This window comes from Danio rerio, chromosome 5 (assembly GCF_052040795.2).
Source record: "Danio rerio strain M-AB ecotype USA chromosome 5, GRCz13ab, whole genome shotgun sequence".
NCBI lineage: Eukaryota > Metazoa > Chordata > Actinopteri > Cypriniformes > Danionidae > Danio > Danio rerio.
Genome location: NC_141025.1, coordinates 1,261,653 through 1,287,500, shown reverse-complemented (window position 1 = coordinate 1,287,500; position 25,848 = coordinate 1,261,653). Strand labels below are relative to the sequence as shown.

At 41.4% G+C, this 25,848-nt stretch overlaps 3 protein-coding genes across 7 annotated transcripts; 1 reads left to right on the top strand and 2 right to left on the bottom strand.

Annotated features, from left to right (window-relative positions):
* Nucleotides 1-6,237: 6,237 nt before the first annotated feature.
* LOC110439798 (uncharacterized) lies at nucleotides 6,238-9,275 on the bottom strand. Of its 4 annotated transcripts, none has more exons than XR_015490788.1 (4): nucleotides 9,058-9,275; nucleotides 7,450-7,682; nucleotides 6,582-7,373; nucleotides 6,238-6,524 (listed from the first exon to the last, which is right to left on the bottom strand). XR_015490788.1 is itself a non-coding variant. In XM_087253256.1 (3 exons), the coding sequence occupies exons 1-3, from the start codon at nucleotides 9,197-9,199 to the stop codon at nucleotides 6,996-6,998; spliced, it is 753 nt and encodes a 250-aa protein (XP_087109382.1). In that variant the 5' UTR covers nucleotides 9,200-9,275; the 3' UTR covers nucleotides 6,238-6,995. The 4 variants fall into 4 exon arrangements, 1 of the variants encoding a protein (XP_087109382.1); XR_015490786.1 differs by having other exon boundaries at nucleotides 6,238-6,553; nucleotides 6,614-7,373; XR_015490787.1 differs by having other exon boundaries at nucleotides 6,614-7,373.
* Nucleotides 9,276-14,326: 5,051 nt separating this feature from the next.
* LOC147843761 (uncharacterized) lies at nucleotides 14,327-19,311 on the bottom strand. The gene is made up of 2 exons (XM_087253277.1): nucleotides 19,147-19,311; nucleotides 14,327-16,173 (listed from the first exon to the last, which is right to left on the bottom strand). The coding sequence occupies exons 1-2, from the start codon at nucleotides 19,280-19,282 to the stop codon at nucleotides 15,899-15,901; spliced, it is 411 nt and encodes a 136-aa protein (XP_087109403.1). The 5' UTR covers nucleotides 19,283-19,311; the 3' UTR covers nucleotides 14,327-15,898.
* Nucleotides 19,312-22,344: 3,033 nt separating this feature from the next.
* On the top strand, nucleotides 22,345-25,848 carry si:zfos-128g4.1. Of its 2 annotated transcripts, XR_015490789.1 has the most exons (4): nucleotides 22,345-22,525; nucleotides 23,856-24,088; nucleotides 24,716-25,504; nucleotides 25,562-25,848. XR_015490789.1 is itself a non-coding variant. In XM_087253257.1 (3 exons), exons 1-3 carry the CDS (start codon nucleotides 22,384-22,386, stop codon nucleotides 25,085-25,087), a joined length of 747 nt encoding a protein of 248 aa, XP_087109383.1. In that variant the 5' UTR covers nucleotides 22,345-22,383; the 3' UTR covers nucleotides 25,088-25,848. The 2 variants fall into 2 exon arrangements, 1 of the variants encoding a protein (XP_087109383.1); XM_087253257.1 differs by having other exon boundaries at nucleotides 24,716-25,848.

The following is a 25,848-nucleotide window of genomic DNA, read 5'->3' as shown; positions in this document are numbered from 1 at the left end:
CAACTCTGTTATCGTCAACTCTGTTACCGTCATTCTGTTATCGTCAACTGTCATCCGTCAACTCTGTTATCCGTCAACTCTGTTACTGTCAACTCTGTTACCGTCAACTCTGTTATCCATCAACTCTGTTATCGTCAACTGTGTTATCGTCAACTCTGTAATCGTCAACTCTGTTATAGGTTAAAAAGCTTAACAATTAATGGGTTAAAAACTCCTTTTTGTGATATAATACTTGACTATATTTAATAATACCATGTAATATAATAAAATATAAATCATTTTAATAATAAATGCATATTGGTCATTAATGACAGCAATATTATTACATGTCTTTTTATAATTTTTTTCAGATTAAATGCAAAAACAGAAAAGAAAGGATTTTTAATTCACATATTTTGTGTCTGAAACAAAGCAGAAGCACAAGCATGTTGTTTTTGCTGTGATCGAGTGTGTTGTTCAGTCTCTTATAATTTCTAACACTACAAGCGAAGCTGCATCTTAATTTCAGCCGTTATGAACATCAGGAATGTCTGCTCTCCTTCTTATCTCAGAAGCGCAGTCCTTCAACATCTCATTTTTTGACAGAGTCACAAAAAGCCAAATCTATTGTCCAGCTCTCCTTCATCCTCAGCCAGTCCTTTGTGCTGGTCCACGTCCACACACACGCTTCTCTTACAGGAATTAATGGATTTCCAGAATCGCTCTTAAGCCACACAGATAAGGAGGATCAAAACTAAATACAAATAAACAGCGTCGCTCCGGCTTACTGATATTCATTTGCTCTGCATTGTTGAGATTATGGTTTTTAAGTGTTATGATTCCACAGATACGCTTCAGCGTGCTCAGAAATGATGGACATGCGTTTACATTCAGTGATACCAGCAGAGGTTATTAATTCCATATATGTGTGTGTGTGTGTGTGTGTGTGTGTGTGTGTGTGTGTGTGTGTGTGTGTGTGTGTGTGTGTGTTCTGCATGTCAGCTTCACTGGTTTATAATAGTGTATGAATATCAAGGCTGAAATGCACATATTGGATCTCGACATGCTCAGACGACTGACTACAACTCAGAAGAATATGCTGGGTTATTTCAGATTAAATTGGGTAAAATATGAACAAATCAAAAAAAAATTGGTGCTACAAATTGAATTAAAAAAATTAACCCAGCGATGTTTTTTTTTCCCATATTTTACCCAAAGGTGGGTTAAATAGCCCAGCATTTTCAAAGTGTTGTAATTTTCAGCTCTATATTTTATTGTTAGCAATCATGTTTTCTTGGTTGTTTTATTTAGCCTTTATTGAAAACAAAATTGCTTTGAAATCAGCAGAAATTGATTGTACACTGTAAAAATGCTGGGTTATTTCAGCCCAAGTTGGGTAAAATATCACAATTTAGTTCTATACATTTAATTAAAAGAAATGGCAGTTTTTCACATTTTAATGATTAAATAACCCAGCATTTTTATAGCGTACCAGTACTTTTCTACTTTGTGTGTGTGTGTGTGTGTGTGTGTGTGTGTGTTCTGCATGTCAGCTTCACTGGTTTACTTGTGTGTGAATATGAAGGCTGAAATGCACATAATGGATCTCGACATGCTCAGACGACTGACTACAATTCAGAAGAATATGCTGGGTTATTTTAGATTAAGTTGGGTAAAATATAGACAAAAATTAAAAACATTTGGTCCAATTAATTTCATTAATAAATTAATCCAGCAGTTTTTTTTTTTTATTTCACCCAAAGTTGGGTTAAAATAACCCAGCATTACAGTGTTGCTGTAATATTGTGCTCTTATCTTGGTATTTTTAGCAATTATTTAGTTTTCATTGGAATATTCCAGGTGACGCGGTGGCACAGTAGGTAGTGCTGTCGCCTCACAGCAAGAAGGTTTGTGGTTTGAGCCTCAGCTGGGTCAGTTGGTGTTTCTGTGTGGAGTTTGCATATTCTCCCTATGTTCGCGTGGGTTTCCTCCGGGTGCTCCGGTTTCCCCCACAGTCCAAACACATGCGCTATAGGTAAATTGGGTAGGCTAAAATGTCCGTAGTGTAAGAGTCTGTGTGGATGTTTCCCAGTACTGGGTTGCAGCTGGAAGGGCATCCGCTGCGTAAAACATATGTGTAAAACATATGGTCGCTGTGGCGACCCCAGATTAATAAAGGGACTAAGCTGAAAAGAAAATTAATGAGTGGAATATTCCAATATTTGCCTCAGTTCTGGGTTCTATAATGAATAATAGTTTTTTAATGTTATTTTTCATATTTACTGTTATGCATTGTTATGTTCAAATTATATTTAAATATTCGTTATTTCAACACAAAACTAGCTGGTATAGACAAGTATAGACAAAACCAAAACATGTGCTCCTCTAAATTTAATTAAATATTACCCAGCATATTTGACCCTAAATTGAGTTGAAATAACCCAGTATTTATTAGTGTGTGTTTTGTGTTTTAGCAGTTTTGTCGCTTTGGTCATTTAATTAACTTTTTATTGAAAACTAAATTTCTGAGAAAATAACAACAAAAAATCAGCAGAAATTGACCACACACTGTAAAAATGCTGGGTTATTTCAACCCAAGTTGCGTAAAATATAGACAATTTAGTTCTATAAATTTAATCAAAAGAAATAGCCGCTTTTCACATTTTACCACAAATTGGCTTGAAGTAACCCAGCATTTTATAGCATACTTGTACTTTTTTGCTCTTTGTGTGTTTTTTTTTTATAAATTAACCCAGTGGTTGTTTTTTTGATATTTGACCCAAGGTTGGGTTGAAATAACTCAGCATTTTTTAAGCATACTTGTAATTGTTATGTTGTTTTGCTCATTTTATTTAGCTTTTATCAAAAACTAAATTGCTATAAATAAAAAAACTTAAAGTTGACCCTCCACTGTAGAAAAAGCTGGGTTATTTTCACCAAATATAGGTAAAATATAGACAATTTGGTCCTATAAAATTAACTCAAATAAATGAACCCAGCTGTTTTTTCCCCCACATTTTACACCAAATTGGCTTGAAGTAACCCAGCATTTCATGTTCTGCATCTCAGCTTCACTGGTTTATAGTTGTGTATGAATATGAAGGCTGAAATGCACATAATGGATCTCGACATGCTCAGATAATCGACCACAATTCAGAAGAATATGCTGGGTTATTTCATATCAAGTTTGGTAATATTTAGACAAATCCAAAAACGTTTGGTCAAATAAATTGAAATAAAAAAATAACCCAACAGTAAAATTTTTCCATATTTCACTCATAGGTGAGTTAAAATAACCCAGCATGTTTAGTGTTGTTGTAATTTTGCGCTCTTATCTTGGTATTTTTATTGAAATATTCCGAAGTTATGGGTTACATAATGAATAATACTTTTTGTAATGTCATTTACTGTTATGCATTGTTATGTTAAAATTATATTTAAATATTCGTTATTTCAACACAAAACTAGCTGGTGTGGACAAGTATAGGCAAACCCAAAGCATGTGCTCCTCTAAATATTACTCATGATATTTTACCCTAAATTGAGTGATTGATTTTAAATGATTGAATGATTTTTAATAATTATTTATTTTGATATATTAAATTATATATTGCATTGTTTTACATTTTGAAGCCAACAGAAATGTCCATGAATTTAAATATGTAAATAAACACATCCTAAATAAAACAACTAAACGCAAAACAATTGGCTGAAATATAGACAAATTACAAAAAAGTGGACTTTTAAATTTAATTCAACAATTAACACAGCAGATCTTACTCACAATTGGGTTAAAATAACTAATAATAACTAATTTGACATCAAAAACATTAAAAAAAAAAAACTTGCTATTGACTTTCCTTCGCAAACTCACAATTGACTTTTTTTGCAAATTCATTAAGTGAAGTTTATTCATAAACTAATTTCGAGAGGATCACGTGCTTATGATTTATCACGGCCGGTCTCGCATTTGCTAATCACTATCTTCCAATCATATGAGCCCTAAGCTACTATAAATAGCCTCAGTTTCAGTTCACTTTATCTTCGTTTGGAAGAAACCCCCCTCCTCCCCTATTCTTCTCCTTTACCTGTGATTGGGCGGCACGGCGGCCCAGTGGTTAGCACTGTAAGCCCCACAGCAAGAACACTGCCAGCCCTGGTTCCACAGGACCGGTGGGTGTTTCTGTGAGGAGTTTGTATGTTCTCCCCGTGTCCGCGTGGGTTTTCCCCGGGTTCTCCGGTTTCCTCCCACCATCCAAAGACATTCAACATGCATAACAATCAAGCTTTGTTTAACCCCTTGTGTTCCCTTAGCTACAGCGGCAGGGGAGTTCTGAGATCCACCGAGCTCAGGCTCCCCTCTTGCTCTGCCAACGGGAGGAAGCCCCGGGCTCGAGGAGCCCTTGAGCTCGGGGCTCTCTCCCGGGACAGCATGCCAAGCAAGCTTTTGTAAATCATCAGCTAAGTGTGAACTCTTGAATGACTTTTTATCACAAATTCATTATTGACTTTTTCGCGTATTCACTATTGACTTTTTCACGTATTCACTATTGACTTTTTCACGTATTCACTATTGACTTTTTTCGCTAATTTACTATTGACTTTTTTCGCTAATTCACTATAGACTTTTTTTTCGCAAATTCACTATTGACTTTTTTCGCTAATTCACTATTGACCTTTTCGCTAATTCACTATTGACCTTCGCAAACTCACTATTTAGTTTTTTTCCGCTAATTCACTATTGACTTTTTCGCAATTCTCTATTGACATTTTTTTCGCAAATTTACTATTGACTTTTTCCGCTAATTCACTATTGACTTTTTTTCGCAAATTTATTATTGACATTTTCGCAAACTCACTATTGACTTTTTTTTCGCAAATTCACTATTGACTTTTTCCGCTAATTCACTATTGACTTTTTTCGCAAATTTACTATTGACTTTTTTCGCAAATTCACTATTGAGTTTTTTCGTAAATTCCCTATTGACTTTTTTCGCAAATTCACTATTGACTTTTTTCGTAAATTCACTATTGACTTTTTCACAAATTCACTATTGACTTTTTCACAAATTCACTATTGACTTTTTCACAAATTCACTATTGACTTTTTCACAAATTCACTATTGACTTTTTCGCGTATTCACTATTGACTTTTTCGCGTATTCACTATTGACTTTTTCACGTATTCACTATTGACTTTTTTCGCTAATTCACTATTGACTTTTTTCGCAAATTTACTATTGACTTTTTTCGCAAATTCACTATTGAGTTTTTTCGTAAATTCCCTATTGACTTTTTTCGCAAATTCACTATTGACTTTTTCACAAATTCACTATTGACTTTTTCACAAATTCACTATTGACTTTTTCGCGTATTCACTATTGACTTTTTCACGTATTCACTATTGACTTTTTCACGTATTCACTATTGACTTTTTTCGCTAATTTACTATTGACTTTTTTCGCTAATTCACTATAGACTTTTTTTTCGCAAATTCACTATTGACTTTTTCGCAATTCTCTATTGACATTTTTTTCGCAAATTTACTATTGACTTTTTCCGCTAATTCACTATTGACTTTTTTTCGCAAATTTATTATTGACATTTTCGCAAACTCACTATTGACTTTTTCACGTATTCACTATTGACTTTTTCACGTATTCACTATTGACTTTTTTCGCTAATTTACTATTGACTTTTTTCGCTAATTCACTATAGACTTTTTTTCGCAAATTCACTATAGACTTTTTTTTCGCAAATTCACTATTGACTTTTTCACAAATTCACTATTGACTTTTTCGCGTATTCACTATTGACTTTTTCGCGTATTTTTTCGCAAACTCCATTTACTTTTTTTGCAAACTCTTATCGACTTTTTTTTACACCCTTGTGATCAGCTGCTGATATTTTCTTACAGGATTATTATAGTGTGATGCGGAAAATAATTGTCAAAATATTTAAGCATTTTTTTATTAAATAATTTAAAAGTAACACCTCATGACACGTTCAGGTGTTCAAAAACACTTCTGTACTTTTAGGAGGTAATATGTCCATTTTACATGCTGATATCCACTTTTCAGATGCTGATTTGGATCATTTAGGTGAACTTTTGAAAAGATCATTATCATCTTTACATTATTTGCCTTTAGATTTATGCAGACCTCCCACTCTTCCGTCAGTTGTGTGTTTATTGATGTGTGTATTCACAACCGAATGTTCACAGCTCATAAAATAAAACATCAACAAAGAAAACCATCATTCAGTCACTATCAAACTATTTATTCCAGTGCAGCATTAGAGAACATTCAGCTTTCTAAAATGCATTCAGTAACTATTCACAGGGAGATCTTTAACAATGCATGTAGGAAAAGCCTGTAGAAAAGGAGCTGCGTGTGTTTTAACAGAGTTTAAATGATGCACTGCATTTGCACTTTCAGCTTACAAAAGAGGCTCTTTTACAGTAATAAAGAGAAATGAAAGACTGAAGCTGAGATGTGGACAGCAGAACAGCAGAATACAACGAGGAATATGCAGAATTCACCAATCTGAACTCAAACGCTTGTAAAAATCTGCCCTGTGTGTGAGTGTGTGTGTGTGTGTGCGTGTGTGTGTGTGTGTGTGTGTGTGTGTGTGCGTGTGTGTGTGTGTGTGTGTGTGTGTGTGTTAGTTTAAGAGGTGGTTTACATTAGGCATTTATTCTTACAGTGTAAATTTGAACAGGACGCGCTCTTCAGCAGTAATAAAGGATCATAATGAAATGAAACACTGAAGCTGACATGTGAACAGAGTAAAAGCTGAAAATACAGCGCTAAATCTCCAGTCCTCGGGGCTCCTTCAACTCTAATAATGCTGAGATGTGGACACTAAAGTAGAGTGAAAACAGAGTAAAGCGTCAGTAAATGTGCAGATGTTCAGGGCTCCTCTTTAATAACAGCCTGATGAAGTAGAGTCGAGTCTGAGATGTGAAGACAGTGGAGTAAAAGCTGACGCTGAATACAGCGCTACATCTCCAGTCTTCAGGGCTCCTTGAACTCAGCGTTGAACATGATCTGCTGGATCTGCATCTTGACGGCGGCTCTTTTCTGCGGCGTCAGTCTCTTGAGCGCAGGGACGTAACTGAGCAGAAACAGCTGGTCCTCATCCAGGGCCCCGTCGGCCCTCTGCTGCTCCTCCAGGGGAACGTTCAGAGGGCCGGCTGAAGCTGAGGCCGGCAGGAGTGGGGGAGCTGAACTGGACGCCGGCGCAACCTTCAGGCCTGGAGGCAGACTGGTCAGCAGCAGCGGACTCACCTGCGGGACGGGTTTGAGCTGAGTGACGATGGACAGCGGCAGCGGGTTCAGCGGAGACACAAACCTGGAGCTGTCCGACACACACTCCTCCTGCACACACTCCTCCTGCGCACAACCTAGTTACATTAGCGAACATCTGATGTGTGTGTGTATCGTGTGTGTGTGTGTGTGTTGCAGTGACCTTGTCCTCCTGCAGGGCGGCGCTGTTGTGCTCCTCCTGCTGCTCCTCCTCGGGCCCCTGGGCTCCACTGGGACGCCTCCTCTTGCGGATGTGAGCGTCCAGGAAGGCCAGGCTCTCTCTGTGGGGCCAGTAATGCAGACGCCGGCCGCCCAGATCCTTCTTCAGCTTGCAGAGTCTCCTCTCGCGGATGTATCTGTCCCTGATGGTCTTCCACCTGCGCTTACACTCCACCACTGCACACACACACACACACACACACATGTTCAGTTGACCAGCACACACACCTCATGGTAATCCTGCCTGCCTTGCGCTCATTACACACTGCAGAAGAGCTGTTTCCAGCCCAAATATCCACACTTCAGACATCCAGACGCATTTACAGACGAGCGAAAACTCTCATTCACAAACATTATCAGCAAAACTAGGAGAGTTTCTCCTCAAAACCAGCAAAATAAGCCCTGAGCAGATGATTCCAGTCAAACTACAGCAGATTCCCTCTGCATTCATCACACATCTGACAGAGCTGATCAACTGATGATCGACAGCATCTCTGCAGCACTGCTCAGACTCAGTGTTCACTGATGAAGATTAATAATAGAGTTATTCATGTGTTCAAGAGTTTCCTCGTCTAGCTGAAGCCGTTTAAAACGCCTGATGTGCACATTAATTCAGCATAATGGATTAAGGGACAGTTAAACTCATCATTCACCTTCCCTCCGCCCGTCTCAAACCCTGAACAGTTCATTTCTCCTGCTGAACACAGAAGAAGATATTTTGAAGAATGTTGGAGGCCTGTAACCATTGAGCAATGCTGTAACCTTTGACCTCAACAGTATTTGTGTGTGTCTTACTGTAGAAATGATGGTTACAGGATTGAAGATTTCCTCTAAATATCTTCTCTTACAGGTTTGAAAACTATTGAGGAGTAAATGACGCGTGTAAACCTTCATTTCTGACTATCGCTGTCATGTTGACCTGCACTATTGTGTCTGATATTAACCCTGACGGATTATCTTTATTATTAGACACAGATGAAGCCTGAATATGACACATTTCTGCATTGGAAACCTTCATCAGGAAAAGCTTCATGTTTAGATGATATTCAGTTCATATTCTGAGTGTTTATACCGCGCATCAATAATCAGCAGAACTGATCCTGTAATAAAGTCCATCAGTAGTTCAGACTGTGTGTGTGTGTGTGTGTGTGTGTGTGTGTGTGTGTGTGTGTTTGCGCATCTCCACCTCAGTGTGTTAAATCTCCTTCACTCATCAGTGTTTATTACACACACAAACAGAAACTCTGCGTCGCGCGCGCGTTTGAATTAGGAGACGCGACGCGACAGCGCTTTGGAGACGCGTCTGTAAACGTTGAAGTGACGCTTATAAAGCGCACATGTGGAGCTCGGGAACGCGACGCTGTGAACTTCTGCACATTCTCTATCATTTGACGCGTCAGATTCAGACGCGACGCAGCGGCTGTGATTTCTGCTCAGTTTAGTTCAGTTTGTGCTCATTAATGAGTGAGGAGATGAAGGTCAGTGAAGCAGCAGCACTTTCAGCGCTCAGACGTTCGCTAGCGTGACGCGCGCGTAATGTTGACGCACTGACCGGAGAGCCCGACCGACGCGGCGACCTCCCTCCACGCCTTCACCCTCCGCTCGGTGCTCCGGTAATCGTGCAGAGACACGTTGTACAGCACCGGGAACGCGTACACCGTCTGGATTAATTTCTCTGACGCGGCCATTGACATTATTGAGTTGCTGAAGAGACGCGTCAATCAGAACGCTCCGGAATGATGACGCACATTCGCGTCAGAAATGCGCGACATGAGCGGGACGTCATGGCGGGATTTTACGCCAATCAGATCGCGCTGTGGGCGGGACTAGCCGGAGCGTCGCGTCACAGTCCTCTAAGCGTGTTTATGTGAAACAAACAGAAACAAGACAGATGGAAGATGATAATAAATAACCTGAAGTGGATTTTATTACAGTTCTCTGAATCTAAATATTAAAACATAAAAATTAAAGACACAGAACGCGCCTGAAACGCCTCAGAATAAAGCTAAAATGCCCTTTTTAATGTAGTTACACACACATTGTTTAAAACATCAGTTTCAACAGAAAAGTTTTTATAAATCAAGATGCACTTGCTCCATGTGCACAATCATTTACAAAAATTAACCATGGTTTGTTATAGTAAAACAGTATTTATTACTAGTTGTACAACCAGTTTCACTCCAAATCCCAGTATGAAATTTAATGAAACAGCCATTATTGATCTGTGAGTTAACCGAGGATTGACTGTCCTGATCACCTCCACTTCTTATTGTTTTTGTTCGATGGTTAGCACAATTATAATCCTCTTTTTGCCAACATCAGATCGCTTCTTTTCTTTCTTATTTTAATAATTAATGGTGTCGTACAGATGCTTGGCAAATCCAAAGACTGGGTAAATTTACAAAAACATTTTTTTAATAAACCCTTTTAACACACCAATTATATTTGTCCATATTTGACCCATCATTTGATTAAAATTATGCATTAAAAACCCAACATTTTTACAGTGTATATGTAACCCCGCCAGTCCTACGCCACCCAACCCGCTCCGAGCTGGTATTGAACCAGCAATCTTTCGCATGGGAGTGGGATGGTCTAACAAGGAGGCTAAAGACCATAACCTCTAACATCTGTCGCTAGAGCACCTTTAAAGGGTCAGAGCAGTGAGGTTTACCTGCACAGCACTTACTAGCTGGCCTCCGTTACATATAAAAATGCAATATCGTGTACATATAAATACACATTACATTGTGCTGTCATATCTGTTTGTTTGTTTGTTTGAAAAAAATATCCATAAATTAACCATAATGCTGTGTTCACACCAGACGCGGCATGTGTGGATAAATCATGCTATAGACGAATTATCGTGTTTGTAAACATTCAGGATGCGCGCGCAGGGAGGTTGCAGAAAAAAAAGAGAGCACTAGCATTTACAGCGAGGGAATGACATCCTATGCGGTACAGAGTTTGTTGTTGTCTTAGAAATAAGTTTTATTATTACATATTACATCCCAGGCAAAGAATTCTGGCCCAGATTTGGCATAAATCTGGCACAGCAGGCATTTATCCAGCACTGGCATACAGCATGTGGACCAAACATGGCCCTGACTTGGCAGAGGTGGCACCGTCTTTAAAGTGGCACGCAATAATTTGGCCAGATATAAATTGTAGTATTTGGCCCAGATGTTAATAATTAAAATGTGGCCCATGCAGGGACGTGCACACATAGGGCTCAACCTGTGCAGTGCACATGCCCTTTTTAGTCTTGGATAGAAAGTGCCCTTCCAAAATGATCAAAAGTGCCCCCGCGACGCGGCACACCTTCGGTCCCGCCCTTCAGTACGCGCGCAACAACACCGCTCTAGAGTACGCGCGCGACAACACAGCTGATCAGTACGCGCGCGATAACACCGCTCTTCATTACGCGCGCATCCACTCTGCAGATCTGCAGCATGTGCTTGCCCTATCTTGACCCAAATTTAAAAAATCTTCTTATTATTATCAAATAAAAATAAATCAATTCTAGCAATCAGGTCACTGCAAGATAAAGCACGCCTATATTGTGCCTAACGCACAATGATTCATGGGTATATCAATTTCAATATCAGTCGTGACACACCAACGTTTCTGGCCCAGTTCAGGTTCAGTTATTGGTTATTAGTTTGGCTGAGACTTGGCCCAGATATGGTCCGTGTTTGCCCCTTGTCTGGAAGCCAGACTTCGTCCAGTCATGTACCGTAATTCACTGCGGCATGTGGGCCAAGCAAAAGCTGATTGTGTGGACCAGGGGTCTGTTCTTCGTACGTGGATTACTCAGTTAGCTGGATTTGGATGTTGGCGATTTGACATGATCCAGGATCGTTTCGTTCTTCAAAGCTGATCTGAGAGTTGTTGTCATAGCAACAGTTCTGCTGGGTCAAACCTGCTCGGCAGCAGGCTCAATTCATATAAACAGGATTAGATCGCCTCAGTTCATGCAAAGAAAATACTGAAAGTATGTACCGAATGCTGATATTTTCTAACTGTAGTAGTTATTTACACTTGGGAAAATGGTACATATTTTTAACTATATATATATATATATATATTAATAAAACTTATGCAATCTGCACTCCGAAATGAAAGTACAAAGACTGCCACCTGGTGGTGCAAAGAGAAAACTTATTGATATGAACTTTTTAGATCGCTTTAGTACAAATTGTGTATGATAGAAATGCAGAATATGTGACTTTTTTTAAAAGCAATAATACATTTATGCAGTTATAAACATGCTTCACAAAAGTTGCAGACGCCTTTACCAAAATCAAAATGCTTTTGTAAACAACTAGTTATTCTTTACACCGATTAAAAAAACGGCTACAATAATGCAGAAAATCTTCTCTAAATGTAGAACTAAATACACTGATTTGCATTGAAATACATGATGAATACTCTCGACACATGAAAGTGTAAAGCCTGCAGCTCACAACAAATGTGGAAGGTTATTGCGTGTCATATTCAACAAGCCGTTTACTGCTAATTTGATGTAATTTTGCTCACATGGATAATTGAATATTAATCAGATGATGTCATTACGCTGCTGTGCCGTCAGCCAATCGCTGTATTGCTGATCATGATTTCGAGGATCGATAGATCTGTCCTTCACAACACACACAGATCTCAGATCAGTTCATCCAGACATTCTAATCTGATTCGTGAACTTGTTTGAAGAACCTAATTAGCGAGAGATCAGTTATCAAGATTAAAAGATCCAGGATCTGCCAAATAATCTTAGATCATTTAAGCGAGGTACGAGGAACGGACCCCAGATCTGGGACAGAGATATTTTGCTATGTGGGATATATTTTTTACATAATGCTTTCAGCGTATGATAACAGCTCGTCACCCAGTGATAAGCACAGTGATTCAGCAAAATAAACATTAAAGTGAGCGGCGTTCATCTGACAGCTACATTTGTGTTAGCACCCTCCTAGCATTATTAATTAGGTCCTCACTCCATTCAGCTCCCTTTTACCCAGGTTGGCATTAAAATTGCCAACCGGTCTCTTTTTGCAACCGGGAACCCATGTGACATCATGTGTGACATAGATTGGTAATTCCTCGATTTGCTGGCAAATATTTAAAATTCACTTCACAATAGACGTGGATTCGGGCTTCTGTCTGCCCGGTGACTCTAGCTTAGCTGCTAAATGTCTAACAGGGATTTTATTGAGAGAGTGGCTGTGCTCTATGTGCTTTAAGAAGGCTGAAAAACAGTGTAGATTTGTTTGGTGTCATGTCTGAGTCTGCTAGATCCTTTCAGAGGTGCAGCAGCTCTGTGAGTTCATCAACTCCTCCAGAAACGTAACCGGGATGATGGAGGCTTTCAGCGGGGCTTCTGACTGAACTGAGCCCAGTTTCATGAACTGGTATAAACACGGCCCAACATAAGCAAGCCCCTGATTGGTTAACGCCGCACAAATGCCCGCTGAAGTTCAGATTTTACGAATCGAGGGAACTCAAACACACAAAACGCTCAACTTGCGCCACGTAATTTGAGCCGCCTCATTCGAGCGAAATGACCCGCAGGATGTCTATTCGTGTTTTAATTTGTATTTTCCTATTTGTTTCTGCTTTTGAGTTGCATTATGGGAACTTTAACCTGTAAAAGTTGTAAAAAGTGTCTTTTCTGCAGATTCGTAAAAAGTTGCAGTGCTGTATTGTCTGGGTTGGTGTTGTATATTACACTGCAAAAACCTCGAAATAAATTGCAGCACATTTTCTGTTATTTTACACACTTATTCCTCTAGAGCAGTGGTTCTCAAACTTTTTTCATCAAGTACCACCTCAGAAATAAATTGTCTCTCCAAGTACCACCAAAATGAGCAGTATTGAAATACAGTAGCGTAGGCTCAGTAAAGCAGCTACAACTCTGCACAGTTAAAAAAACGTGGCAGATTACCTCAGAAATATAGGCTATATGTCCTATATGTCGTATTATATACATCATTTTTGTTAAATTTGAAATGTGTGTAGCATGTGCATGACATATTTCATTCCTCCGTGTACCACTAGAAGGAAGCCTGCGTACCACTAGTAGTACACGTACCACAGTTTGAGAACCACTGCTCTAGATATAGCCACAGCCGTATCACCCTGCCGCCCAAGAGCGGTCCCTCACTGAAGCTAAGCAGGGCTGAGCCTGGTCAGTAGCTGGATGGGAAACCACATGGGAACACTAGGCTGCTGTTGGCAGTGGTGTTAGTGAAGGCAGCAGGGGGCGCTCAACCTGTGGTCTGTGTGAGTTCTAATGCCCCAGTATAGTGAAGGGGACTCTATGCTGTCAGTGAGCGCCGTCTTTCAGATGAGATGTTAAACTGAGCTCCTGACTCTCTGTGCTCATTAATAATCCCACGGCACTTCTGGTCAAGAGTAGGGGTGTAACCCCGGTGTCCTGGCCAAACTCCCTCCATCAGCCCTCCTAACCATCCCCATTCACTGAACTGGCTCCATCACTGTCTCTCCTATAGCTGGTGTGTGGTGAAGCACTGGTGCTGTTGTCCTGTGGCTGCTGGAGCATCATCCTAGTGGAGCTGCACACTGGTGGTGGTGTGGAGAGACCCCCCTCATGATGGTGAAGCTCTATGATACATGCGCTATATAAATGCAGGTTACATTACAGATATTATTTCTTCATTATACTATTTTAAATGACTAAATTGTCAATAAAAGTCACTTTGTTGAACTGTAGAGTTAAATTTTCAACATCATGAGTGGACAGAGCAGAGATCAACATCCCATAATGCAGTTCACCACCACAAATAAACACAAAACACAGAAACTGTTGATTAACAAGATATTTTTACAGTGTAGGTAAATAACCTCACATGTGATTTAATTTAAATGACTATAATTAATGTAGAGATTCATCATGAAGGTTCTCAAACGTTGAAGGATTGAAGTCTCTATCATCACCTGCACCTGTATAATATGAATGAATCGTTTGATTACATCAAATAACGATGATTATGATCTAATTTATAGTCATCATCCCTAATGAAACTGTCATTAATCATAGCCCTGGCATGCACACACACTCACTAACCACCACTCTGCGCAGACATTTAATGCTGCACATGCATTTTCAGTAGTGTCATTTAATCTGAGCATGAGCTTTAAACCGCAGCACACATGAAAACTCAACAACAGCTGAAATACTGCAGTTTTAAATACATCAGTTCATTATCAAACATGCAGAAAACATAATCCTGGACTCAATGTTTAGTGAAATGAGGCTTGCTGGGAACCCGACTCCTTTAACTCTTTTACAGTGATTAAAGCCTGATGACGTCTACACTGAGGCCCCGTTTACACTAGTGTGTTTAGTTTTAAAACGGCGTTTTAGATCAAAAACGATCCGCAGCGTTTCACCCAGCGTTTCTGAACATATCTCCGTCCACACTACGCCACCAAAAGCGTGTATCACGTGACCATTGGCGCACTCTGGGCATGCGTGTTCTAGTATAAACAGGAAGCATGCGTCTCGCTCTGCATTTGGTTATTGTTAGTCAACAAACGCCGGTTGAACAATGAACGCGATGGCAAAGAAAGCAAGAGAGGTGTTTTTGTGGACAGACGACGAGGTCGAGTTACTAAACGTAACAAATGAATAACTGCACAATGCAGCCTAAAACAGACAACAGTGCAAACAGCGCTCTCATTTCTGTGTCATGTTGTTGTTTACAGTGAAGGCTGGTCTGCTGTCTCCCGGTAGCGTTAAAGCCATGTGTTATAGTCATGTGATAGGGGCTTGACCAATAAGGGAAGGATACACAATGACACAAAAGCCCCAATCAGCTAGCGAATCTCAGCAGCCCCGCCTCCGTTTCCAGATGTCTCCGTTTTCCCTCATCCACACTGAGACGGAGCAGCAGCGCTTCAGAATGAAAACAGCCTCTCCAGTGTTTACAAAACACTCCGATTTCGGCGCTCAAACTCCGGCGTAGTGTGGACGGATGGCGTAACCGTAGCAAAACTTATGCATTTTAAAACGAAAACACATTAGTGTAAACGGGGCCTGAGAATACAGCAGTACATACTTCAGGGCTCCTTGAACTCAAATGCATGATGAGAATAGTCTGTAAGTTATCTCCTGCATGTGTTTTTAACAAGAGCTTCAAATTATGCATTGCATTTGGATTTTAATTTCACAAAGACACACTCTTTTGCAGTAACACATGAATGATGAAAGACTGAAGCTGAGATGTGGAAACTAAAGTAGAGTAAAGCGTCAGTAAATGTGCAGATGTTCAGGGCTCGTCTTTAATAACAGCCTGATGAAGTAGAGTTGAGTCTGAGATGTGAAGACAGTGGAGTAAAAGCTGACGCTGAATACAGCGCTACATCTCCAGTCTTCAGGGCTCCTTGAACTCAGCGTTGAACATGATCTGCTGGATCTGCATCTTGACGGCGGCTCTTTTCTGCGGCGTCAGTCTCTTGAGCGCAGGGACGTAACTGAGCAGAAACAGCTGGTCCTCATCCAGGCTGATCACTGATGGGGACGCTGGAGTCTTCATCAGCCTCTGCTCCTCCACATCTTCAGCTTCTCCTCCTTCTCTTTTCCTCTTCCAGTGCGGCCAGTAATGCAGGTTCTGGACCCCTTCCTCCCTCTGCAGCTTACATTCCACCACTGCTGGACAACAATGCACATTTAAACCAGGGCTGTTATGCAGGAATCACCTTTATGAGGGGTTTAAACCCAGTGTGTGTGTCAGCAGTGTGTGAATATCTCCAGCAGACTCTAATGCTCAACAGTATTTAATTGAGTTTGTTCTAATCAGACTTAATACAGAAGCACTGTGATTGACATTCTCCCTTTGTACGTGTCATCAGAGGGGGAAAGCCCCGCCCACTAGTGCCCATCTCTCCTTCATTAGCATCTCCAGCAGGCCTGAGAGAGAAGCAGCCGTCTGTCCATTAGCCATTAGAGTGTTTGAGCTGCTGAAGATAATGTCAGCATAGACTAAGAGGATTATAGATGTGGAGGAGCGACATAGACTGACAGAAGCATCAAGCACACACTCACACCTGACCAGCACTTACAACACACAGCCATCTGTAGCTCCGCCCTCTTTTGAAAGGAGCACAATCTCATTTGCATTTAAAGCGACAGTCACCAAAACACCACGATTAGGATCAAAGCCTGAAAGGGTCAGTTTCAGAGAGCTGGAGAACATCATCTGTGTGCTGTTCTCAGCTCAAACTCACACACACACACACACACACACACTCTGGAGACAGCAAAAAAAAAAATATATATATTAATTTAAATTAAGATTAATTAAATCTGCCATTTATTTAAAGTTGCGCTTGTAACGTCAGTTATGTAACTTTTTTTTATCATCTTGCCGTATGCTTTTTCGTGGCCTCCTGTGAGAGATGTACCCATCTGATGAACACTTCAGAATGTGGACAGAAGCAGTCGGAGATTTCTCGCTTTCTCTTTCACGAGTTTATACGGATACGACGTGGAAAAGTGCACGCAAATCTGAACGCCTTGAAAAAGTCGTAGCGCTACCGGTAGTTGTCAACAACAAACTCTAGCTTCCGCCTTAAAGCTCCGCCTATGCTGGTTGATTGACACCTCATTTGCATTTGATTTATCATTTGCGATGTCAGTTTGAGCATTTGATTCACCATTTGCGGAGTCGTTTGAGGATTTGATTCACCATTTGCAGAGTTGTTTGACCATTTGATTCACCAATTGCGGAGTTGTTTGACCATTTGATTCACCAATTGCGGAGTCGTTTGAGGATTTGATTCACCATTTGCAGAGTTGTTTGAGCATTTGATTCACCATTTGCGGAGTCGTTTGAGGATTTGATTCACCATTTGCAGAGTTGTTTGAGCATTTGATTCACCATTTGCAGAGTCGTTTGAGGATTTGATTCACCATTTGCAGAGTTGTTTGACCATTTGATTCACCAATTGCGGAGTCGTTTGAGGATTTGATTCACCATTTGCAGAGTTGTTTGAGCATTTGATTCACCATTTGCAGAGTTGTTTGAGCATTTGGTTCACCACTTGTAGCGATGTTTGAGCATTTGGTTCACCATTTGCGGAGTTGTTTGAGGATTTGATTCACCATTTGCAGAGTTGTTTGAGCATTTGATTCACCATTTGCAGAGTTGTTTGAGGATTTGATTCACCATTTGCAGAGTTGTTTGAGCATTTGATTCACCATTTGCAGAGTTGTTTGAGCATTTGATTCACCATTTGCAGAGTTGTTTGAGCATTTGATTCACCATTTGCGATGTCAGTTTGAGGATTTGATTCACCATTTGCAATGTCGGTTTGAGCATTTGATTTATAGGTTGATCTTTTAAGCATTTGAATTTTCATTTTAATTTAGTTAGGAAAAAACTTCCATATGAAACAACGCAGCCAGGATGATGTGAATAAGGTTATAAAGTACACTATTTCCTTTGAAGATCTATCGGACATGTCCTCGAGGGTCTGTTTTCCTTAATAAACTTGCAAAGTCTGAACTGACAGGGAGAAGATGCGAGACTGAACTATTTGTAGGCTACTTAATATTGAGGAAAAGCCCCAATCAGAGAGGTGAATCTCAGCAGCTCCGCCTCCGTTTCCAGATGTCTCTGTTTTCCCTCATCCACACTGAGACGAGCAGCAGCGCTTCAGAATGAAAACAGCCTCTCCAGCGTTTCCAAAGTGCTTCGTTTTCGGCGGTCGAAATCTTCGGCGTAGTGTGGACGGATGACGTAGCCGTAGCAAAACTTATGCATTTAAAAACTAATACGCATTAGTGTAAACGGGCCTCAGTGAAGGGGTTCTTCATCAGCAGGAGACACTGGAGATGTGCAGAGAGCTCAGCTTATGCCAGAACACACAGATCTGCTGATATTTCTGTTTAAAAATGTCAAATCCCAGCACCGTCACCGCTGTAGTTAGGTGATATGAGTGAGTCTTCTTTAGTTTGTATCATCTATTTTTGTTATTGTTTTAAAATAGTAATGTAGTTACGGCAGAAAATGTATGATTTTGCAGAAAATGAAAGCGCTCTTGTTCACCTTAAATTTGCTCCAGATAAATTTGTAAATCGAGAATCGTGAGATTAGTATCGTGAATCGTATCAAATGGTGAGTCTAGTGGATTGTTTTATCCCTCGTCAGCGCTAGTTGTTTGGTGTGTCCTGGCCTTTATGGTCACTCCCTCTACATCAGCATCTCAGATGTGTATTATTCACTAATAACTCAACAGCCCAATGTCAATAACTCTTACATAATTCAATAGAGCGGAGCAATCACTGACTGTTCTGCTGTGATTTCTGACTGTTGTAGCTGTTGAATACCTCTAATCATTCAGCGGAGTGATATTGAGCTGTAATGAGCTCTAAACCTGCCGGAACTACTTTAGCGGTGCCTTTATCTGACAATAACCAAACACCTGAGAGTGACCATCAACCAATCAGAATCCAGCATTCAGCAGACCTGTGGTGTAAAATAAAATCCTGAACAACACTAGAATAAAAACAGCTACAGCTGTTATTCATGTCAAACTAAAAAACAAAAAATTATTGACACATCACATGCACACATCTATCTCTCCCTCTTTCTGTGTGTGTGTGTGTGTGTGTACTGACCGGAGAGCCCGATGGACGCGGCCACATCCCTCCACACTCTCTCCCTCCGCTCGGTGCTCCGGTAATCAGTCCTCAGCCGGTTGTGGAGCAGCGGAATTCGGTAAACGGCTCGCAGAAGCGTCTCCTCCGCCGCCATTGCGCTCCAGCTCGCGTTTCCGGAACTCCAGAGACGCGTCAGAAACAACGCGCGACTCAACGCGCCGCACAGCATTGGCGGAGCAGCGTCAGCGCCGCGTTAAACTGATCCAGAAACAGCCTAATTTCATCATATCAATTAATTAGTGTAACTGACAGACACTGTTAGCGTTTCCTGATCCTGAACTTCAGCCTGCTCATGTTTATAGGAAATATAGTGTTTATTTACTGGCTAAAGTGTATTATAGTATCGCCTATCATACTAATAAAACTCCAGCATATACTGTAGTATTACTATAGTGAACTGTCAAACTAATAAATGCTTTACTTTTTACCCTATAGCGTAAAATACCCTAAACTACAGTATTGGGTCACTTATTAGCCCATTAAAGTGGTGATAAACTTCATTAATTCCTGGTTATGTTTATATCTATCAGATGTTGAAATGATAGATGGTTGGGTCATTTTATGAAGCAGCTTTAGTGTCAAAATTAACTAATCTACAACTAATTCCTAACTACATTTTTGTCAAATTATACACTAACCGGCCACTTTATTAGGTACACTTGTCCAACTGCTCACTAAAGCACCGTCAGCAATGGCAGCAGCTCAGTGCATGTAGACATGTAGACATGGTCAAGAGGATCTGCTTCAGTTCAGAGCGAGCATCAGAATGGGGAAGAAAGGGGATTTAAGAGACTTTGATCGTGGCATGGTTGTTGCTGCCAGACGGGCTGCTCTGAGTATTTCAGAAACTGCTGATCTACTGGGATTTTCACGCACAACCATCTCTAGGGTTTACAGAGAATGCTCCGACAAAGAGGAAATATCCAGTGAGCGGCAGTTCTGTGGGCGCAAATGCCTTGTTGATGAGGTCAGAGGTCAGAGGAGAATGGCCAGACTGGTTCCAGCTGATAGAAAGGCAACAGTAACTCAAATAAGCACTCGTTACAACCGAGCTCTGCAGAAGAGCATCTCTGAACACACAACACGTCCAACCTTGAGGCGGATGGGCTACATCGGCAGAAGACCACGATCATAAATGGTATCATGCCAATATGGAGCAAAATCTCCAAGGGAATATTTCCAGTATCTTGTAGTCTAACCCAGTATTAATATAATATAATACACAGACTCATTGTGAATACATGCTTGAGAATTTTGCATGCTATACTTTTGTGCAACCGCAAAAACATGAATTTGACTGCAGTTCTTAGGTAAAATGAACACTAGGGGGCAGAGTGATGACAACTTTTGTTTCTTTTTTAACATTAATGATATTTACAGGAACATTGTTGATGAATAGCGGATTATTTATGTGCAGTTCTTTGCACGACACCAAATAAACATTGCAAAATAACTTTACTTTGTCTTTGATTTGCAATAAATACGTTAGCCTTACCTATCTACACACTGGCCACTTTATTAGGTACATCAGGTTTTAACGGCTCGCTAACACAAATTTCTAATCAGCCAATCACATGGCATGAATTTAGGCATGTAGACCACAGTGTCTCCGTCTTCTGATGGCTACTTACAGCAGGATAACGCAGCATGTCATAAAGCTCAATCATCTCAGACTGGTTTCTTGAACATGACGATGAGTTCACTGTACTCAAATGGCCTCCACAGTCACCAGAGCTCAATCCAATAGAGCAGCTTTGAGATGTGGTGGAACGGGAGATTGGCATCATGGATGTGCAGTCGACAAATCTGCAGCAACTGTGTGATGCTATCATGACAATATGGAGCAAAATCTCTGAGGAATATTTCCAGCAGCTTGTTGAATCTACAACACCAAGGATTAAGGCAGATCTGAAGGCAAAAGTGGTCCAACCCGGTACTAGTGAGGTGTACCTAATAAAGTGGCCGGTTAGTGTATGCATGTATATTGTGTTCACTTGTAGAAAAACTATAACAGCATCAAACACAATCAACACGTTTTCATCTGAAAGTCCACACTTATTGATTGTGTTGTGACACAGTTATAGTAATATGTAGGATTTGTTAAAAATAAATATTTTGAGCAAGATTTATGAAACAGTTCCAACAGGATGAGAGTGTCCATCCTCAGTGTTGTTCTTTATCAATAATTTTGTATAATTGAATATAAAATAATTAAGAATGCACAAAAGCTCTTCGTAGCTTTTCAAATTTGTATCTTTATTAATCTGAGGTCGCCCAAGTGGAATGAACCGCCAACTTACGAAGTGTCACCCCACCGGTCCTACACCACCCAGCCCGCTCCGAGCTGGGATTGAACCGGTGACCTTCTGCATGGGAGTCGGTTGCTCTATCAAGGAGGCTATAAAATATTATACATACTTTATGGTGGGGCGGCACAATGGCGCAGTGGTTAGCACTGTGGCCTCACAGCAAGAAGGTTGCTGGTTCAAGTCCTGGCTCAGTTGGTGTTTCTGTGTGGAGTTTGCATGTTCTCCCCGTGTTGGCGTGGGTTTCCTCCGGGTGCTCTGGTTTCCCCCACAGTCCAAACACCTGCGCTATAGGGGAACTGATCAACTACACTGGCTGTAGTGTATGAGTGTGTGTGTGTGATTGAGTGTGTAAGGGTGTTTCCCATTACTGAGTTACAGCTGGAAGGGCATCTGCTGTGTAAAACATATGCTGGTATAGTTGGCGGTTCATTGCGCTGTGGTTAAACCCTAATAAATAAAGGGACTAAGCTGAAGGAAAATGAATGAATGAATGAACATAATATGATAATATTTGTCTATGGGCATTAACTAATAGATCATTTCAAAGTCAACATGTTCAAGAGCTTAATCTTAATCATTATTCTGAGGCGTTTCAGGCGCGTTCTGTGTCTTTAATTTTTATGTTTTAATATTTAGATTCAGAGAACTGTAATAAAATCCACTTCAGGTTATTTATTATCATCTTCCATCTGTCTTGTTTCTGTTTGTTTCACATAAACACGCTTAGAGGACTGTGACGCGACGCTTCGGCTAGTCCCGCCCACAGCGCGATCTGATTGGCGTAAAATCCCGCCATGACGTCCCGCTCATGTCGCGCATTTCTGACGCGAATGTGCGTCATCATTCCGGAGCGTTCTGATCGACGCGTCTCTTCAGCAACTCAATAATGTCAATGGCCGCGTCAGAGAAATTAATCCAGACGGTGTACGCGTTCCCGGTGCTGTACAACGTGTCTCTGCACGATTACCGGAGCACCGAGCGGAGGGTGAAGGCGTGGAGGGAGGTCGCCGCGTCGGTCGGGCTCTCCGGTCAGTGCGTCAACATTACGCGCGCGTCACGCTAGCGAGCGTCTGAGCGCTGAAAGTGCTGCTGCTTCACTGACCTTCATCTCCTCACTCATTAATGAGCACAAACTGAACTAAACTGAGCAGAAATCACAGCCGCTGCGTCGCGTCTGAATCTGACGCGTCAAATGATAGAGAATGTGCAGAAGTTCACAGCGTCGCGTTCCCGAGCTCCCCATGTGCGCTTTATGAGCGTCATTTCAACTTTTACAGACGCGTCTCCAAAGCGCTGTCGCGTCTCCTTATTCAAACGCGCGCGCGACGCAGAGTTTCTGTTTGTGTGTGTAATAAACACTGATGGGTGAAGGAGATTTAACACACTGAGGTGGAGACGCGCACACACACACAGTCTGAGCTACTGATGGACTTTATTACAGGATCAGTTCTGCTGATTATTGATGCGCGGTGTAAACACTCAGAATATGAACTGAATATCATCTAGACATTAAGCTTTTCCTGATGAAGGTTTCCAATGCAGAAATGTGTCATATTCAGGCTTCATCTGTGTCTAATAATAAAGATAATCCGTCAGCTTTAATATCAGACACAATAGTGCAGGTCAACATGACAGCGATAGTCAGAAATGAAGGTTTACACGCGTCATTTACTCCTCAATAGTTTTCAAACCTGTAAGAGAAGATATTTAGAGGAAATCTTCAATCCTGTAACCATCATTTCTACAGTAAGACACACAAATACTGTAGAGGTCAAAGGTTACAGCATTGCTCAATGGTTACAGGCCTCCAACATTCTTCAAAATATCTTCTTCTGTGTTCAGCAGGAGAAATGAACTGTTCAGGGTTTGAGACGGGCGGAGGGAAGGTGAATGATGAGTTTAACTGTCCCTTAATCCATTATGCTGAATTAATGTGCACATCAGGCGTTTTAAACGGCTTCAGCTAGACGAGGAAACTCTTGAACACATGAATAACTCTATTATTAATCTTCATCAGTGAACACTGAGTCTGAGCAGTGCTGCAGAGATGCTGTCGATCATCAGTTGATCAGCTCTGTCAGATGTGTGATGAATGCAGAGGGAATCTGCTGTAGTTTGACTGGAATCATCTGCTCAGGGCTTATTTTGCTGGTTTTGAGGAGAAACTCTCCTAGTTTTGCTGATAATGTTTGTGAATGAGAGTTTTCGCTCGTCTGTAAATGCGTCTGGATGTCTGAAGTGTGGATATTTGGGCTGGAAACAGCTCTTCTGCAGTGTGTAATGAGCGCAAGGCAGGCAGGATTACCATGAGGTGTGTGTGCTGGTCAACTGAACATGTGTGTGTGTGTGTGTGTGCAGTGGTGGAGTGTAAGCGCAGGTGGAAGACCATCAGGGACAGATACATCCGCGAGAGGAGACTCTGCAAGCTGAAGAAGGATCTGGGCGGCCGGCGTCTGCATTACTGGCCCCACAGAGAGAGCCTGGCCTTCCTGGACGCTCACATCCGCAAGAGGAGGCGTCCCAGTGGAGCCCAGGGGCCCGAGGAGGAGCAGCAGGAGGAGCACAGCAGCGCCGCCCTGCAGGAGGACAAGGTCACTGCAACACACACACTATACACACACACACATCAGATGTTTGCTAATGTAACTAGGCTATGCAAATTAAACACACTGCATTTCTAATAAAGTAGAGTTTTCACAGAAGCGTGAGATATACATGTTATTCACCATACACATGACTTTATATTGCTACAGTAGGCTGACTATACATGTATGGACATACTAACCGGCCACTTTATTAGGTACACCTTACTAGTACCGGGTTGGACCCCTTTTGCCTTCAGATCTGCCTTAATCCTTGGTGTTGTAGATTCAACAAGCTACTGGAAATATTCCTCAGAGATTTTGCTCCATATTGGCATGATAGCATCACACAGTTGCTGCAGATTTGTCGGCTGCACATCCATGATGCCAATCTCCCGTTCCACCACATCCCAAAGCTGCTCTATTGGATTGAGCTCTGGTGACTGTGGAGGCCATTCGAGCACAGTGAGATTGAAACCAGTCTGAGATGATTGGCGCCCATTTCTGCATCACAGGAGGCGGGCTTATGCAAATAAGTTACTTTGATCATGTTCATGCAGATGAACAGTAAAAAGAATCAGAAATATGATTCATTTGAGTGATTCAGAGTCGACTCTTTGTGTTTTCTGTGCGCAGGAGTGTGTATCAGAGGAGTGTGTTGATTCGGGCTCCAGGTTAGCGGTGTCTCCTCTGCCGGTCTCCATCATGTCTGCTCCTCCTCCTCCTCAACTGAAAGCTGTACCACAGGTGAGTCCGCTGCTGCTGGCCGCTCTGCCTCCAGGATTAAAAGTGGCGCCGGTCTGCAGTTCTGCCACAGGTTCAGCTTCAGCCGGCCCTCTGAACGTTCCCCTGGAGGAGCAGCAGAGGGCCGACGGGGCCCTGGATGAGGACCAGCTGTTTCTGCTCAGTTACGTCCCTGCGCTCAAGAGACTGACGCCGCAGAAAAGAGCCGCCGTCAAGATGCAGATCCAGCAGATCATGTTCAACGCTGAGTTCAAGGAGCCCTGAAGACTGGAGATGTAGCGCTGTATTCAGCGTCAGCTTTTACTCCACTGTCTTCACATCTCAGACTCGACTCTACTTCATCAGGCTGTTATTAAAGAGGAGTCCTGAACATCTGCACATTTACTGATGCTTTACTCTGTTTTCACTCTACTTTAGTGTCCACATCTCAGCATTATTAGAGTTGAAGGAGCCCCGAGGACTGGAGATTTAGCGCTGTATTCTGCTTTTACTCTGTTCACATGTCAGTTCAGTGTGTTTCCTTTCATTATGATCCTTTATTACTGCTGAAGAGCGCGTCCTGTTCAACTTTACACTGTGAGAATAAATGCCTAATGTAAACCACCTCTTAAACTAACACACACACACACACACACACACACACACGCACACACACACACACACACACACACACACACACACGCACACACACACACACACTCACACACAGGGCAGATTTTTACAAGCGTTTGAGTTCAGATTGGTGAATTCTGCATATTCCTCGTTGTATTCTGCTGTTCTGCTGTCCACATCTCAGCTTCAGTCTTTCATTTCTCTTTATTACTGTAAAAGAGCCTCTTTTGTAAGCTGAAAGTGCAAATGCAGTGCATCATTTAAACTCTGTTAAAACACACGCAGCTCCTTTTCTACAGGCTTTTCCTACATGCATTGTTAAAGATCTCCCTGTAAATAGTTACTGAATGCATTTTAGAAAGCTGAATGTTCTCTAATGCTGCACTGGAATAAATAGTTTGATAGTGACTGAA